Below are 17,560 nucleotides of genomic sequence, written 5' to 3'. Positions count from 1 at the left end.
GACATGGCGGCATGGGTGTCAGCCCGGGCTAGCAATGCAAACACGTACATAGCCCGGAGCGTGGCGGGGGGTTTGTACGGCTGATGCTGAAGAAGTCCATGCCACCACGTCCTCACTGCTATTTGCCGCCATGCCAGCTAGATGAAAGCTAATGTGGGTTTGCCTACCCAAGCTCAATCCTCTCCCCGCAATTGCAGTTCAGTTGGAGTGTAGAGATACCCTCAGCTGGGACTTCTGGGTGCTACTGTAATAAAAATACATTCATAAGAACTTATATAGCTTTAAAAATATCCTTGGGGCTACATGGATGTGTGTGTGTCTGAATGCTGCAAGCCCTGGAAAACTGGGCTCACAGGTGTGGTGTATGGAAAACTATTAACATTGTAAAGCTATCAATTTAAATGCTCAGGGGTTTCCTGGTCCTGCAGGCAGGAGCCTCTGTAGGGAAGCGTGACCACAGCAGTCAGTTTGCAGCCAGGGAGCCTAGAGTAACAAGGTGGGGTGAGTTGTACCTCTGGGAGCAGCCTGCTTTGTCTCTCTCTGCTTTTATCATTCTGAATTCTACAAAACAAAGCAGTGCTAGGTTGCAACCTTCCAGCAAGACTATTTTATGTTTTCATCTCACTTCTCTATTTCTATGTTACAAAACATAACAACAGGGAAGAGAAACAGGCTCTTACTTCGAGCTGATTAGAAAACATTCACGAAAGTTGGATGAGTGGACATTTGAAACACCACCTCATTTCTCAGTTTCTCATTGCTCCTAATTAAGGCTCAGGCCTGCATGTTCTTCCATGCGGGACTGATACCAGTGGGTTTCAACGGACATAGATCTACTTGCAGGATGGGGCGGGGGGGCCCTTACCTGGTGTCCTTTGAGGTTAAGAGGGCAAGCGCATGAGGGCTCTGAAGAGCTACTAGCACTCAATTTGCTGCATGGCAGCTAGGCATGGTTCCTGCAGCCATGGTCCTGAAGCACCTGCTCAAGGCAAGGTGACTCTGTATGGAAACAAGAGTCCATCTACCCAGAGCAGGAGCAGGGCCCTACAGCTAGATCCTCAAAATTATTTGGGTGCCTAACTCCTAGTGGTTGTTAGTGCTCTGTGGTTGCGTTGTTTCTTTATGATGGATAAAGACCTACCACTATACATTCAAATCTTGTATACTGTTTTTTATGGAGGTCTCTATGGACAACTGGAAAACTAGTAGGAATACACCACCACCTAGCAACCAAGGAAGTGGAACTTGAGCCACCGTGGGAGGGTTTTTTTAGTCAGACTGTTCAAAGCTCTGGGCCTGTTTGTTTTTGTTCTCCTTGATTTAACTCAAAGGTCTGACAAACGCTCAGGAGAAAAGCTGTCTTTAAAGATTCCTCCCCACTTCAGTTAAGGGTTGAGACCCCTCCCTTCCCAGTTCTCTTGTCTTTCAAGGAGACACCCAGCAGAAAAACAGGGAAGACCGGATTTAATCTTTCTGATTTTTCTAAGGTTAAAAACCCCCTCACTTTTTCTTTTTTGGAGAAGGAAATGAAATCTTTCATGTCTTCTTCGTTCACCATCGAGCAGCCAAAAAGGGCACAGTTTCATTGTTTTCCCTTTAAAGCAGAGAGACATCCTTTCAACCTGAGCCCTGAACTCTGCCGCTGCTTCCCTTTGAATGCTCTGCCTTTGGTACATTGTAGTCCTGACCTCAATGTAGCTTTTTGTACTTAGTATTCATAAAACCGGTACCGTTCTTTGCCACCTCCTGGGACCCTAATCTATTCCTCTGTTTCAGAACAAAGAACCCCTCCCCCGCCCCTGCTCCCCAATCAGCAATTGAGAAGTAGCCTAAATGTGTTTCTAGGGGGAATAAGCGTAAGAGCCAGCTAATTGTCCTGTTTAATGTGCTCGGCTGAAATATATTCTGTCTAGCAGAACAGTTGTTGACAGATCTCATCAAATATAAATACCAGAGCCCTATATAAATATCCAGCATCTGAAGTATTAACGTTCGAAGGGGCTGCTAATTATAATTCATTTGCCAGGAACGTTAATTGTTCTCGTAACAGAAGAATCAAGAGGAAAATCTGATTTAGACTTGTTCCTTTGTTTCCTTTAAATGCAGGGGGTTAACAATTCTTCCATCTCATTCCCTCAAGCGCGCACACGCACCCAAAATAATCTGGGTGTGTTAAATCCATGCTGAAATAGGTCCCTGTTTGCTGTTTTTAAATGAGGGTTCATTAGTGAAATCCTGCTCATTAATTAGGGCTGGGTGCCTTGAACTGGGAATACAGGGCCTGATCCCACATCTGGGCAAGTCAGTAGACAGACAGCCATTTGAGTTCAGGGAGCTTTGGATCAGGCCCATAGGCCAGCCAACCACTGCAAACCCCCCGATAGTGCAGGCAAGCTAGCTGCTATTGGCACAGCTGGGGCTCACCCCTGCTTGGCACCAGGATGTGCCAGAAGCTTCAGCAGGGGCTAGCCCTGTGAGTAACTGCCCCGGGTTCCAGGGGGGCTGGTGGAGCCTGCATTGGAGTAAGTGCGGTCCTGGATTCGCTGCTCCGACACCTGAGCTAGCTTGGGTACGTCAACACAAGCTGCAATCACACTCCATGACTGCAGTGCAGACCTACCCGAAAGCAGCTGGGGTGCTGAAGCGCTGGGCTTTGAAACTTGGAATCTGGTAATAACGGGACCAGCGCCTGGAAATCCAGCTCCACACGCCACCCACGCTGGACCTTGTAAGCAGGGCCCAAGTGGCGAAAAAGCAGCTGGTGGCTCAGCTCACATCTGCCCTGGTACTCTTCGCAAAGAAAGAGAAGTGAACTCCCTGAGGGATGAACGGATTGAGTCTGGCACATGCTGCGCATTGGCTGGGACACCGGGCAAAGAGCCGGGCCTGGAACTGACTGCTCCACAACGGTGAATTCTCCCCCTGCCTTTATTACCTGAAACACCCCAATAGAACCCCATCACTGCTGTGGGGAGGAAAATGGAGATGGTGGAATGGTCTCCCCGAGGATACAGTGGATGCCGCATCGATTGAGTCATTCTAAACCGGACAAAGCGCTGGAGAGCACACTCAAGGGAACAACCCGGCTGCAGCGAGGGATGGATCAGACGCAGCCTAACGAGGATCTTTCATCTTTCTCCAATTGCTAGAATGCTGCGAAAATGCTCCCACAAAGGGGGAGGGAGGGGAAGAGTGGGACAGTTCCCCCGTCTGTCCCCCAAACAGACCCAACTGTCCCCCTGCAAACCGCGCCCTCCCCCGAGAAGCATCATCGGTACTCGCAATTCCTATTTGCTTCCCCCAGCGCCGCTGGAGGACAGCAACAGAGGAGATCAATTGCTGCTCTGGGTAATGAAAGGAGATGAAGAAGCAAACAGCTCTGACACCTCCAATTTATTACCCCAGGTCCAGCCATTTTTAACAGGGAGTAATGTGATTGTGCTGGCAAAATCAAAAGCCTCCATACGGGTTTATTACACGGCGCACTAAGCCAGTGGGAGCTGCTAACCTGGTGGAGGCGGAGCGGGACTGGGGAGGTAATAGGATGGAGCAAGGTTCATTACTGCTGTGCCTGGGGGAAGAGTGCCTGGGGGGGGGGGGAGGAGGGGGGTAAAGAGAGGTGCCACCACCATGTACACAGGATCAGCTCAGCCTGAGACTCTTCGCGAGCAATTGGCGGAGACGGAGAATGCAGTGGGAACGCTGGCCCTGCTGCACGCCCGCCTCCCATAGCAATGAACGGCAGCTCTGCAGGCTGGGGCAGGGGGGAGAGGGGGAAGGGGGGAATTGTGACCCTGCTTTTCAGAGCCAGGCAGCGAGAATACTCCGAGCTGCTCACTTGCGTGTCGTGCATGTGGACAGTAACCACTGGGGCCTGGCTTGTATCTCTATAAAGCTATCCCTAGGCAGGGCAAGCGCCACCTTTCACTGCATAGATCTGAAGGCCAGAAGAGACCATCATGAGCGTGTAGGGTGAGTCCCTGCCTAACACGCAGGCACCAAGAGCCATGGGCTAAAGACCTTCAGGAACCTGGTTAAAGGGCCACCCCCCCCCCCCATTACCAGCCAGAACCCTGAGACGACAGGAGCTGGACCGATCCTGCATTGGCCAAGGGCTGAACTAAATCCTTTAACCGTTCCTTGCCCTGCCGCTGTGTAAATCCAGTCTGCCCAGAACCAACCCCCACTCCAATGAGCGCGTGGTGGGGAGGCATCGGGTGATCGACATGATGACTCGGCAGGATCAAGCCCTAAATTGCAGTGCAGACTATGGGGGTGTGAATTGAAGGGCACTCAAATGTCCTGCACACGCTCAAAGCGCCCCGCATAGACCCTGCTGGCACGAACTAACAGGTACCTCACTACCTCTGAGGATGGCCACAAATAACTTGCGCTGGGTCTCCCATTCGTTACAATAAACACTTGTTACAGTCGCTTAATGCTGTTTTTCTGACATTTCCAGCCTCTTAATAACAGGTTGCCTTTCCCTAGCTCCTTCCATCCAACATTCTCAACCTGCTCTATGAACACGCATTAACCAAGTGTCACAAGCATTCTGTCTGGCAGGTCAGAGTAGCCTTTAACAGACAGGGAAACTGAGGCAGAAGGAGGGCAAGCGGCTTGCCTATGGCCAGTAGCAGAGCCAGGGATAGAACCCACTGCTCCCAGGCCTGTACCTTACCACAAACCACACTCCCGGCCATCTTTGTCACCGTCTCCCTCTTGTCAAACGGATGGGAGACTCTTCCAACAGTGCTACGCAGCTGGGAGACCCAGGGAAACGCAAGCCTGACGAAAGCCAGCTCCGATAAGGTTTGACAAGCGCTGCCTGAAGAGGATGATAACGATCAAGGAGGACAGATGGTGAAGAATGGAACGATTGGGGAGGCAATGAGGCAGAAATGGATCATACCCCGCACCAGGTGGTGGAATGGAAAGCCCCTAGGAGCACGTGATCAGATGGGGGCAGGGCGGGGGGGTCGTAAGTGGCCATGGCAGAGCGGATGACCCCATGGAGCAAGGAGTGGTGAAGGCATGTGGGAAAGATTCACTGAAGGCAAAGATCCATAGCAGACAGGAAGGCTCATTGGAGGGGAGGGCGCCGAGGTACCCCACTGAAAACAGGGCTAGCAGACTCTTCTGGTTTACCTGGAATGAAGTGAAGTCTCTCGACTCCAGGCAGACCCATCTCTCTCTAGTGCACGGCAGCAAGATGGATGGGCTTGCGGAGAAGGCATCGCCGTGGGACTCTGGAGAACTGGGTTCAAGCCCCACTTTTGCTGCAGACTGCCTGGGCAACCTCAGGAAGAAAGTTGTGTGAGCCCTGAGCTACCCGCCCACCTGTGAAAGAGGCAATAGCAGCATTCTCCCCCACTCTCTGGGGCAGGGACAGCCCTGCTGTAGGGGTACATACAGCACCAGGCAAAATGGGACCCTGATCTCGCTTGGGGCCTCTAGGTGCTATTGTGATACAAATAAAGGTGAGTTGCAGGGGCTAGCAGTGGGATTTGGGGTGGGAGGGGGAGGAGCCTGGCAGATGGGAAACAAGAAGTTACCCCAATCTTTTCAAAGTGTCACCCGGCAGCTGTTGCCATGCGCGCTCAATGCCACGGCCCAGTTCTAACCGGCCGCCGAGAGGGAGCCCGACCACAGAAATGCTGGTAACGTGACGACAGAAGCAAGCCGTCCCTGCCAAAGGCCAGGGTGCTCCTTCAGCAGCGGCAATGCGGTACGTGCCTCTTGCAAGGGAGAGCACGGAGTCCTCCCCGTTGTCATCACAAAGGAAAAGAGACAGAGGCCCAAGAGAAATGGGATTCCAATGAGACAGAGGAATTCCATTGATCGCCGTGGGTAAACCAGAGCCGCAGGGCTGCTACACGCATGGTGCCAGCAGGTCTGGCGGACACGGACTGGTACTGCTACGCCAGCAAGGCTCCCCGGGGGCATTTGCTCACCCTTTTTAGATTAATCTAATTACGAGAGTTCTGAAGCCCATTAATGTCTCTCAGCGGAGTCAGCGTCTCCTGGCTGCCGGCTCCTTTCTGGGGCCTGGCGGGGTGCATCCCCAACCGCAGAGACAGGCAGTGCAGCGGGAGCAGCCTGGCCAGTGCCTTTCCCAAGGAGCGCTCTGTTTTTAAGGAGGCCGGCCCCCTTCCCCTGCCAGCCCCCACTCCCAGAAAGGCGGCGGGGGAGAGAGAGACCAAGCAGCAGCACCGGACAGCATAGCGCTGGATTCCTCTCCCTGCAGCTGTTGGTTTAACCTTTGTAAGCCTGGCAAGAGTTCAGAGCACTGCACAGCTCGCCCTTCCTTAAGCCTGCCAGTGCTCAGACTAGGCTCTGCTGTGACTGTCCCCCTGAGCAGGGCTTCCAGCCTTTGCAAGGGCAGTAGTCTCTGGCTCGTCCCACCCCGAAATCAAAGCCTCTGGCAGGCGCTCACACTTGCATCCTCCTAGCGCTCTTTGGAGGAGTCGCTGGTTCCAGTGAAGCTACAGCTGAGCAGCTTCACCCCCCCTCTACAGGGACAGAGGGGGACACTCAAGGCTGCCTTTGCCCCTTGTGGTCACTCTCCACTGGCTGCTCCTGAGCATTGGGGTAAAAAGCTGATTGAGCCGGGACTGCCCTGATGGGTGTGGGGGTCCAGGCCGTAGTTAGGAATGATGTGAGACAAAGAGGTTATTGCCTGAGTATCAGCCAGTTGTTTGACCTCGTCTTGTCTGATTCACCCAGTTAGAAGGCCACAGGGAGACAGAAACTCTCCACTGATACTCAAAGCAAGAAAAACAGCATGTCGCAGAAACTGGAGAACCCAGGGAAAGTACATTACAGAGCTAGGGAAGGACTTGAGGGGGGGGCGGGGGGGGGACAGAGACCATAGGGAGGTTTGGGGATTTTTTTCTGACTCTGCTGAGAGACCTTAAGGGGCTTCAGAACTCGGGGCGGGGGGGAGAGGAGAGGGGTGGTTCACCTTCCTCTGCAGCATCAGGCATGGGTCACTTGCAGGTTTAAACTAGTATAAATGGTGGATTCTCTGTAACTTGAAGTCTTTACATCATGATTTGAGGACTTCAGTAACTCAGTCAGATGTTAGGGGTCTATTACAGGAGGGGGAGGGAGGGAGGTTCTGTGGCCTGCAATGTGCAGATCAGACTAGATGACCAGGATGGTCCCTTATGACCTTAAAGTCTATGAGCTAAGGACACAACAATAGCATGAAGTGAGCACCCGGTTGCTGAACTCAGCTGCATGCCCTGTGTATTCTGTGGGCACAGGTTTGATCCAGGATTTAAAATCTGCTCCATCCCCAACTCCAGTGATCCTATGGATTAATTAATCCACGCACAACACATTCCTATCGGCCTCTTGGGCAGGTGGTTTAGTGACTCGCTGCTTCTCAACTAAAAGGGTCACACACTGAGCCAGCAAGAGAACCCAGGAGTCCTGACTCCCAATCTCCTACCCTCACCAGTAGGCAACACCATCTGAAGACAGTTTTACAAAGAATGACAGGGGAAGGGAGAGATGCTCTTCAGAATCCTTTATTACATCTGAAGTTAAACAACTGTGTTAAAAATGGCACGATCCTCATGGGGAGTAATAGGCACTAACATCGCCTCTACCTTGTATCGGGACGCACAGGCTAAATGCAGCGATGTCGGGGAGGACACAAGAGAAGAGCAAAACAAGTTACACATTAAACCAGAGCCCCATGCCAAGAATTCAGACATGGTAAGAGTTAACAGAGAGGCCTGGAGACAGATTGGGCTTTACAGGAATTCCAGGAGACTGGAGTGGTGAGGGAGATGCTGGTATATAGAACCACACACTTCATTACCCTCCACTTAGCTGCTGATGACAAGGCTTTCGATAAACACGGCATGATGGATTCCAGCCACAGTAGGTGACCTGCTGCTCTCAGCTCCTTCCGACTTTGGGGCTTTGCTCCCGCTATCAGACTAGGCAGCCACTTTCTACTCCCCAATCTCCCCAAACACATGGTCAGGAAGATGTGGGAAACAAGCCTGAAAAGAGGAAGCTTGTCTCATCTAATAGAGATTCTTCCCCTGGGCAGCTTTGGTTTGCTGGTGCCACCATCACTCACGACAGGCTGACAGGAGCCCGGGTTGACGGATGTTTAATAGGAAGAGATGCCTGGAGGCAATCTGGTTGCACTGGAAGTGGTACTCCTGTATCCCAGTTTGAAGGAATGCTGTAACATGACGGTATATTCGGGGTTTCCAGGAAGGAAGAGCAACTCCAATTACACATGGCTGGCCATGTGTGCAGACTGCCCGGGAATCCCACTGGGATTGTCTATGCACAAGGATGCCAGCTCTCTGGCAGGATTTGGTTGTTAGGACAGCAGCTGCCTGGTGGTGGGGTGAAGAGAGGAAACTCTGCCCTCCCTGCATCCCATTGCCAACCCCTGGCCTCGCTCTACCCCAACTGGGTAAGGCAGCGGAGTGAGAGCTCTCAGCAGAGACCCACAGACTCAGTCACTGGTACTGTCTTCGCTGTCAGAATACGCCCCCAACAGGCTGAGGGAAGAGCCCTGGGCTGCTGATGGGGGCTGGGTCACAGCAGGTAACGAGGACCTCCAACTTCCAGCATCTAGAAACCAAACAGAGCAGGTTCAATCATTCACACCCCACACCCACTGCTGGAGAACAGAGAGCTGCACCTTACGGACGCCCGAGGAAATCAGGAGTTGAAGCACTCCTGTTGCTGCACGGATGGGCTTCTACCACCCCGAGGGGCGGGCCCAGGCCCTGCCAGGTTCTGGGCACCCACTGCAACACCAGGCACTAGGACCTGGAGTAAAACAGGTTCCTCAGCACCCTGTCTGAGTCGCAAAGAGGATTCAAAGGTTTGATGTTGCTGGGAGAAGAGAGAGTCGCATTTCTACGGAGGCTCTCCTCCTGCCCCCTTGTGGTGACATAAGAGAATGGAAACGTCGGAGATACTTAAGCATACGCGGATTCCACCTAACTAGACGAGGGTGAGGTGAGTCGAACCTCAGTCTAACACAGATGCTTTCTGTGAGGTGGCCTCCTGTGTGTGAAACTGTCTTTGCTGTACAAGCTCTCAGGCTGGAAAGGTGGGGCGGAGGGACTGGTGTGTGGATGATATAGGGAAAACATCACTCAGCTGGGCCATTCATGGAACACCAGGTTTGGATCAGCAGCCAATGTAATCTTACATAGCACCTGTCATTCAAAAAGATTAAACTACCCAGAGGGCTGGGATCATTTCGCCCGCCATCACAATGCAGCCACCTCTGCGATGGAACACAGCCGCTGTTCAACAGAACAAAGCAATCCCGTGCAACAGTTCAGGACAGGAAGGAAAGAATACCGTGTGCAACTGAAAGTGCAGGGGAGTTTGGGGAAGGCAGAACAGCATGTCCCAAATATCACAGCATACAATATAAACTCCCTGGACAGTAAAATGAAGACAGAAGATGGCTTGTGATCAGCTGCAAGCTGTTTATGTTACTGTAGCAGACAGCTATGTCAACAGCCCCAACCTCCTTGTGGAAAGTACGTTTTGGAATGGCACAGTAAATTCAAATCCCATGCCTGGTCTCGCATTACCGTCTGTACTACTGTAGCGCACAGGCAGCCCAAGTTATGGGCCAGGACGCCTTTGGGCTAGGCGCTGTACAGACACAGAACAGAGGAGCTCAATAATTTTATGAGCAATAATATCAAAATATTTATCATAGTACTTCTATAGACTAGCACCATCATTGTATCTGAGCATCAAAATGTCAATACAGAAGTTCAGACACTGGCAATCAGCTCTCATGCTTCAGGACACAAGCTCTTTGCCAGAGTGGTCAGGAAGGAATTTTACTTCCCCATAACAATGCACTATATGGGAGGCAGGAGAGAGAAGATGGCTTCCTCTCTGAAACACTGGGCATTGGCCCCTACTGGAAATCCCAACACCAGACTTGATGCCATTCTGACAAAATTCTGTTGGGTCGTGAATCACTAAACTGCAACATATAATTGAAGACAACACAGACACACATGATTAAGCTGCTTGATGTCCCCAACCTGTTAGAACCCACCTTGGTGGCCTGGAGTTAAGGGGCTAATCAGGTCCTGCATTACCATGTAGGTGAGACAGAACCCAAGTTACCTGAGCTTTGTAGTGTAGTTTGCTTCCCCACACCATTAGCGGTGGTGGAGCCCGGGGTCTGTTTCTTCACCGTGACCAGGCCGGCCAGCTGGGACTTGCTGTTCAGTTTGCCCACACTCCTCTCCCAGCTTTCAGTCTTTAGCTTCTTGCTCTGGGGCTCCATGTCCTACAGAAGGGAGCACAAATATTAATGCTCTCGGTCCTTGGAGCCCTTGGGGTGGGGTGGGGGGGAGACTATGCAAAATGCCACATCATCATCCAAATCAAGGGTGGTTTGAGCTGCATACACAGAGGTATCATGTCACAGAGCAGCAAGGAGAAAGCCCCTCGCTGGATATCTACAGGGTGTGAAGAAAAGGTGTGGCTAGGATGGGACAGAGCACTGTTAGGTGCAGAGGAACGAAATCAGCACAGGAAGATTCAGGCTGAATACCAGGGAAAGCTTGCTGTCCAGAGATCAAGAAGGGTGTGGAAGAGCCTCCCCAAAGACTGATGCCCCGTTGCTTGGGGCATCCACAGCAAGGCTGGAAGAGACACTGGTCAGCGGGCACAGTTGTCCATTGGCAGAGGGGTGATCCAGATGTGTGCAACAGGACTTTCCAGTATCCAGCTTCTCTGATCTCACACGCTGGCTGCTGGACCAACCACTGGGTTTAACACACTTGTGACGAGATGGCTCAGAAGGACTGGGACAGAGAACATCTCACAGTTGAACTCCAGCCTGGCTTGGGAGTCACTTGAAAGCTTTCACCAGCCTGCACTGTTTGACGGTCTCAGTGGACAGGGATTGACATAAGAGAGAAACCGCTGCCATTGGCACTAACTGGCCCGTATGCTGGATCTTCTGTGGAGATTATACCAAGGACTGAACTCCCTCCGCCTCAGAGCAAGCATCAGAACAATAGGTTGTGATCATGCACGGGAGCTTGCCCTGCTGTGGATAAACACAGGGCTTCATTCTTCAGGGATGTCCAGCTGGCATCTTCCACCACTGCTAATCTTGTATTGATGTAACTTACGTTTGTATAACGATTAAACCATTACAATCCTTTTGGGTACAAGCCAAAACCAGGGAGCAAAGCCAGCAGCAACGTGCTGACCGCTGAACCATCATCAGGCATGACTCTGTGGGTGGGGGCTCTTAGCGGCAGCTCACCACCACGGAGATGAGCCCCTTTGTTAGTTGATACAGGCTGAAGTTTACTTCGACCAAAACCTCTCACTTCTTCCTTTCAGTCTAATACACAATGAGCCACATTTTCTAAACTGGGCCTGCAAGAGAGGCAATTGTGCCTCAAAGTCTCCAAAACAGGGGACTTCTCATGCAATGTGGTTCGCTGGGTTTTAGTTTGTTCCCTTGTGGAAAAATCTCCCGTCTCAGAGAGACGCACTGCTGGAAAAGCCCCTACCCCCAGGATTTACCTCCTGCAAGATGTCAGTAGGTTTCATTTTCAGCGCTGACCTTGAGGGCACTTGGACAGCTTCCTCATCAGAGTCAGAGTCTTCCAGGAATCGCCTGCTCTGGGCTTGTTCCAGCATAGCTCTGCAAAGCAAAGGGATCCCCCAGAGAGGTGTAACAGAGTGACTTGATTACAGTCTATCCGTGCCCACATGGGCAACAAATATTTGATAATGGGCTCTTCATTCTAGCAGACAAAGGTAGAACACAATCCAATGGCTGGAACTTGAAACTAAAATTCAGACTGGAAGTAAGGTGTTAAATGTTTAATTGAGAGAATAATTAATCATTGGAACTATTTACCAAGAGTCAATGGTGGATTCTCCACCACTGGTAACTTTTAAATCAAAACTGGATGATTTTTCTAAAAGATCTGCTCCAGAAACTATTCTGGGGCAGTTCTCTGGCCTGTATTATGCAGGAGGTCAGACTAGGGCAGGGGTGGGCAAACTACGGCCTGTCAGGGCTTTGGATCCGGCCCGTGGGATTACCAGCCCCCCTGCACACCGCTGCCACCCCGGAGCCACTCAAGGTAAGTGGCACTGGGCCGGAGCCCGCATCCCGAACCCCTCCTGCACCCAGCACCCCAGCCCCGAGCCCCCTGCCACAGCCCAACCCCCTGGCCCAGCTCTACATTCATGGCCCTGTATGCAATTTACCCACCCAGATGTGGCCCTCGGGCCAAAAAATTTGCCCACCCCTGGACTAGGGGTTGGTCTTCACTATGGGGAGATTGCTGCTGCAATTGAAGCAGCAGGGGTCGATTTAGCGGGTCTAGTAAAGACCCACTAAATCGATGGCAGAGCGCTCTCCAGTGGACCCCAGTATTCCAGCTCTTCCAGAAGGGTAAAGGAAGTCAACCAGAGAGCGTTATTCATGTAGCTGAAGTAGCATAACTTAGGTCAACTTACCCCGGTAGTGAAGACAAGCCCTAGATGACCACTGTGGACTTTCGGCCTTGGAGTCTGTGACTCAATGAAAAACATCCACCTTCATGAGCCCTGCGAAGAGCAGTGCTGTCCTGCATACACTGTAGTTCTGATATGTTACAATTGACCTGGGACAGCCACTTGAGTGTGCCAGGATTCAACAGCTCCCACATTGCTGCTGGACCCCATCTTCCCTTCCCAGTCTGTTTGCTGTTACAGCTTGGAATCCTTGCAGCACTCCAAGTCCCCTTTTTAGGTGCAGTTCAGTGCTGCTGAAAGGTCTTTCATTTAGCCCCAGAATAATACCATGGACACAACGATAGGGGTTTTCCCCACACCCTGACACAAAGGTACTTTAGCCCTACACCCTGGAAGAGGTCTCCTCTCAAGGCAAGTTCAGTCTCAGAGGCCAGCTCAGTCTCTGATCTCTTTGCCAAAGATGCCAACTGGGACAGTGGTTTTTGGCGTGCAAACACCGCCCCGTGGAGGGTCACTTATATTTCCCTTACCTCTTTCAATATTAGGGCCACCGCACCTCATGTGTGTCCTTTACCTGTATGTCTAGATAGGTCGGATATCAGTCATCCTATTAGATCTCCTCACATCCCAATCCACACCACAGCCCTACCATGCATAAATCCCACACCCTCAGATTGCAAGTGTTACCCTCTTTTGGATCTCTGGCACTGTCCCTCCCATTAAAATACTGCTGTGGGGATGTGGGGGGGCTGTTAAGACCACTGCCCAGCCCACAGGTGGCAGCCTGGAAAGTTTCATATATCCAGGTCTGACCAGAACTCAAACATAAGCAATGTTTCCAGCTGACTCACTTCATCTCCGTCTCATCCTCCTCTAGCTCCCTTCGTTTCCGCTCCTCCTCATAGTCCTTATACTGCTTCAGCATGGATTCAAAGTCCACATTTGCCTGACGCTGGTTCAGCTCCTTCAGCTCTTGCAGGTTCTCCAGAACCTCCATCTCCAGCTTGGAGTCCTTTGTTCGGTTCTCCAAAACCTAGTAGGGAAAGCAGGAAAGCCCTTGAAGTACTGGGTAAGCCTCACCGACAACTCATGAACTGTAGCTTCCATTAGTAGCATGGCAATTCTTAAGTGCCTGCTGCCATGGTACCTAAGTGACAAAGTTTAGCATGAGTACTAGGCGTGAGATAGCATGAGTATGGGGAGCCTCGTTTTCAGATCTTAACAAGCGCAATTAAAGATAGTGGTAAACTCCCTTTACTCATTCCAGGATAACACAGAACCTACAGAGACCACAGTTACCACCTCTGCCTAGGCCAGTTCCAAAGTTGCAGAACTGGGGCAGTAGCCTCCTTCAACGCACTGAAACGCAAGTGGCTGAGGCCTGCAGATCTCAGTCTAATATTTAGGACTTAAGGGGAAAGGGAAGGATGCATTCAAATACCTTCATGGGATTGTTCAGCTCTTCCTCCTCTCTTTCCTTCTGCACCCTCTTCTCCTCTTCCTCCAACAGCTTCTCAGCTTGGAAGTTCCGAGTGGCGCCATGTTCCATTGTATAGTCTGTGTTCTCAGGATCCGTCTGAGGAAGACAGGGGCAACATAAGGGAATGATTGTGAACATGCCACATGCACGACAGGCTGCTATTGCTCCAATCATTGTTCATCTATTCAGTGCTGGTAATGAACAGCCAGTATGATTTTCAAAGCAACACATAAAACTACACAAAGCACTTCAACCTTGTTTTATTCACATCACCTGCCAAAAGAATGATTATTTATACCCTAGAAACACCCATTGTACTCAGACATTTGAGAAGCAATAGTGCCCTACTCACACTGTGGATGAGATACTTTACTGTTTGTTAAAAGGGGGATAGAGATCAAATAGTTTGGATGCAAAATTTGACCTCTGGTTGTCTTAAAATAGTAGCATTTGTTGGGAACCGTCTAGGATTAGAATGGAGATCTCCTGTCACTCAGTGCCCGGATCTACACCAGGCTGCCTCCCCAGATATCAAGAGCCCAGCTATAGAAGTCCCAAAATCTTCACCTTGAATGTGATTTCTGCCAGGCAGCGGGTACATTTGATGTAGAAGCGGAAGATGGGAAGCCCCAAGTACACCTCATTCTGAACAGTCTCCTTGCGAGCATTAAACTTCTTGCCTTTATAGATGTACTCACCACATGTCTTGCACCTACACGAAGCAAAGAGAAAGTGCATTAGGTCCACAGTGTAATAAAAAACTAGAGAAAGACAGGAGTCTAACTGACATACATGGGGGCTGAGCCTAGTTTTAATGGGCATTGTAACATCTGAACATCTGGTACCTATTGTTATACATAACATCTAAGATGACCAGAATAGAAAGACATTCGATACATTGCTATTTTTTCCATGTAATCTTTGATCAGTGTCATTTCTGTTGATTGACAGTTGCCTCCCTCTCACATACTGCTCCAGAGTGGGGCGTTCCTGCACACTCTGGACATTTAGGTACTTATATGGCCTTCATCACTGTAGTTTCTGAGGACCTCACCATCATTAATGGATATTATAATATAATTATTATTAGTGGACAGGTATTGCCCCCCCACTAGTTAAAAAACAAAGCCAGGGAATTGAGGCACAGGGTTGATTGGGTAACTTGCCCAAGCTCACACAACAAGTCTGTAGCCAAGCCAGGAATTGAACCAGTCACAGTCCAGTGTTTTATCCACTAGACCATCCTTTCTACCTGGTTTCTGTGAGGTGTTTTTACAGCAACAGCAGAAGCTGAATCTAAAGAGGCAGGTTTGTCCATCCCAAGTAAAAGTCCGGGTGGACTTGAGTCTGGTCATGCGATCCTCAGGCCTGCCTGAAAGACCCTTATGAATACAGCAGGGGAACATTTAGTCAGCCCTAGCATTTAAGCAGCTGGCTAAACATGCATACATAGTAGTTTGAGAGTGTCTAGATTAAGTCATTCCAGAGGAGATTCTGCTATTTAGTTTATAGCTATACAAAGTAGACCTGCACCCCAAAGGGTTACATCAGTTGTAAATATTGTGGTGCACAGAGTAACTTGCTCAAAAAAAAAAAAAGAAAAAAAAGCAGCCAAAACCTCACAAGCGTTCCTTATTACCAAAATCCAGTCAGTACATTCAGCAAATAGCTGGATTCCCCCTCCATCCCAGTATACGGCCAGCTCGATGGAAACACAGTAAGAACCCAGAGGAGGGATAACCTACGAAATCTGCCAAATGCTTGTGACAGAACAGCGTTCCCATAAGTTCTCCAGTACACGCACAGCCAGCACCACCTCTCTCACCTCATGTTGAACGGGGCCATCAACCGCACAACATATTGCCGGTCCTTTGGGAGCTTGAGCTTTGGGATTTTAGATGGATCGAAGTCGGGCGGGTAGTATTTCTACAAGAACAAAACAGAAAAGGCATCAGTGGGGAGGCTGTGGGGTGAGAGGGTGAAATGGGGGGGTGAAGCAGGGTATCACCCAGTGCTCCAGCTCTTTGGGATCCACTGAGGATCAGAGCAGGGTCGCAATGTCAGGGCTCCCCACGCTCACATCAGAGCTGACCCGCACGCAAAGCTTAGAAGGCCTCTCAGCAGGACAGATGCCATCTCTCCTCTCCTCCGCTACGACCCCCACCCGTCCCCCTCCCCTACTACCTGTCCCTCTCCCCTCCCCCACTACGGAGCCTCCCCGGTCTCCCTCCCCTCCCCCCACTACCTGTCCCTCTCCCCTCCCCCACTACGGAGCCTCCCCGGTCTCCCTCCCCTCCCCCCACTACCTGTCCCTCTCCCCTCCCCCACTACGGAGCCTCCCCGGTCTCCCTCCCCTCCCCCACTACCTGTCCCTCTCCCCTCCCCCACTACGGAGCCTCCCCGGTCTCCCTCCCCTCCCCCCACTACCTGTCCCTCTCCCCTCCCCCACTACGGAGCCTCCCCGGTCTCCCTCCCCTCCCCCCACTACCTGTCCCTCTCCCCTCCCCCACTACGGAGCCTCCCCGGTCTCCCTCCCCTCCCCCCACTACCTGTCCCTCTCCCCTCCCCCACTACGGAGCCTCCCCGGTCTCCCTCCCCTCCCCCACTACCTGTCCCTCTCCCCTCCCCCACTACGGAGCCTCCCCGGTCTCCCTCCCCTCCCCCCACTACCTGTCCCTCTCCCCTCCCCCACTACGGAGCCTCCCCGGTCTCCCTCCCCTCCCCCACTACCTGTCCCTCTCCCCTCCCCTACTACGGAGCCTCCCCGGTCTCCCTCCCCTCCCCCCACTACCTGTCCCTCTCCCCTCCCCCACTACGGAGCCTCCCCGGTCTCCCTCCCCTCCCCCACTACGGAGCCTCCCCGGTCTCCCTCCCCTCCCCTCCCCCACTACCTGTCCCTCTCTCCTCTCCTCCCCTACTACGGAGCCTCCCCGGTCTCCCTCCCCCACTACCTGTCCCTCTTCCCTCCCCCGCTACGGAGCCGCCCCCCCGGTCTCCCTCCCCTCCCCCGCTACGGGCCCCCCAGTTCCCCTCCCCCGCTACCTGTCCCTCTCCCCTCCCCGGTCTCCCCCCCCGCTACGGAGCCCCCCTCCCCCCAGGTCTCCTTCTCCCACCCCCCCTGCAGGGCCCGCCCCCGACTCACATTCAAAACCTTCCTCTCCGACATTTTGCACCCGGCCTGTGCCCAGCCCGGGTCCGCCCCGCGCTAACTCTCCGCCCCTCCCAGCTCCCCGGCACTTCCGGGACCCAGCCCCGCACCCTGCCATTGGCCTGAAACAAGGAGCCGCGAGCAGACGTGTTTCCTATTGGCTCTTACTGCCGCCCATCACAACTAAACCCCGCCCGATGGCTCGCGTGCTGCAGCTAAAGAGGCCCGTCTACGCGTCAAGCCCTGCTGAGAAAGGTTCCGGGAGGAGCTGAGTCTTGGCTGCTGCAGGGCTGGCTCAGCATTGGAGGCTCTGTGGGGCTCAGTGCGTTGGCTGCGCCTAGGGGCTGCTTTCCCAGGCCATTTCAGACCCTCCTATGCAGTGTAGAGAGAAACCAGGCAGCGAGCCGCCTACTCCTGAGTTT

At 52.1% G+C, this 17,560-nt stretch overlaps 1 protein-coding gene across 1 annotated transcript; it reads right to left on the bottom strand.

The window, feature by feature from the left end:
• Positions 1–7,519: 7,519 nt before the first annotated feature.
• On the bottom strand, positions 7,520–17,224 carry YJU2 (YJU2 splicing factor homolog). The gene is made up of 8 exons (XM_084614239.1): positions 17,133–17,224; positions 15,816–15,916; positions 14,558–14,702; positions 13,952–14,086; positions 13,362–13,543; positions 11,566–11,686; positions 10,144–10,309; positions 7,520–8,607 (listed from the first exon to the last, which is right to left on the bottom strand). Exons 1-8 carry the CDS (start codon positions 17,154–17,156, stop codon positions 8,489–8,491), a joined length of 993 nt encoding a protein of 330 aa, XP_084470365.1. The 5' UTR covers positions 17,157–17,224; the 3' UTR covers positions 7,520–8,488.
• Between the last annotated feature and the right edge of the window lie 336 nt (positions 17,225–17,560).

Source organism: Lepidochelys olivacea (genome assembly GCF_965140295.1).
Source record: "Lepidochelys olivacea isolate rLepOli2 genome assembly, chromosome: 25".
Taxonomy (NCBI): Eukaryota; Metazoa; Chordata; order Testudines; family Cheloniidae; genus Lepidochelys; species Lepidochelys olivacea.
This window is presented reverse-complemented; position numbering and strand designations above follow the sequence as displayed.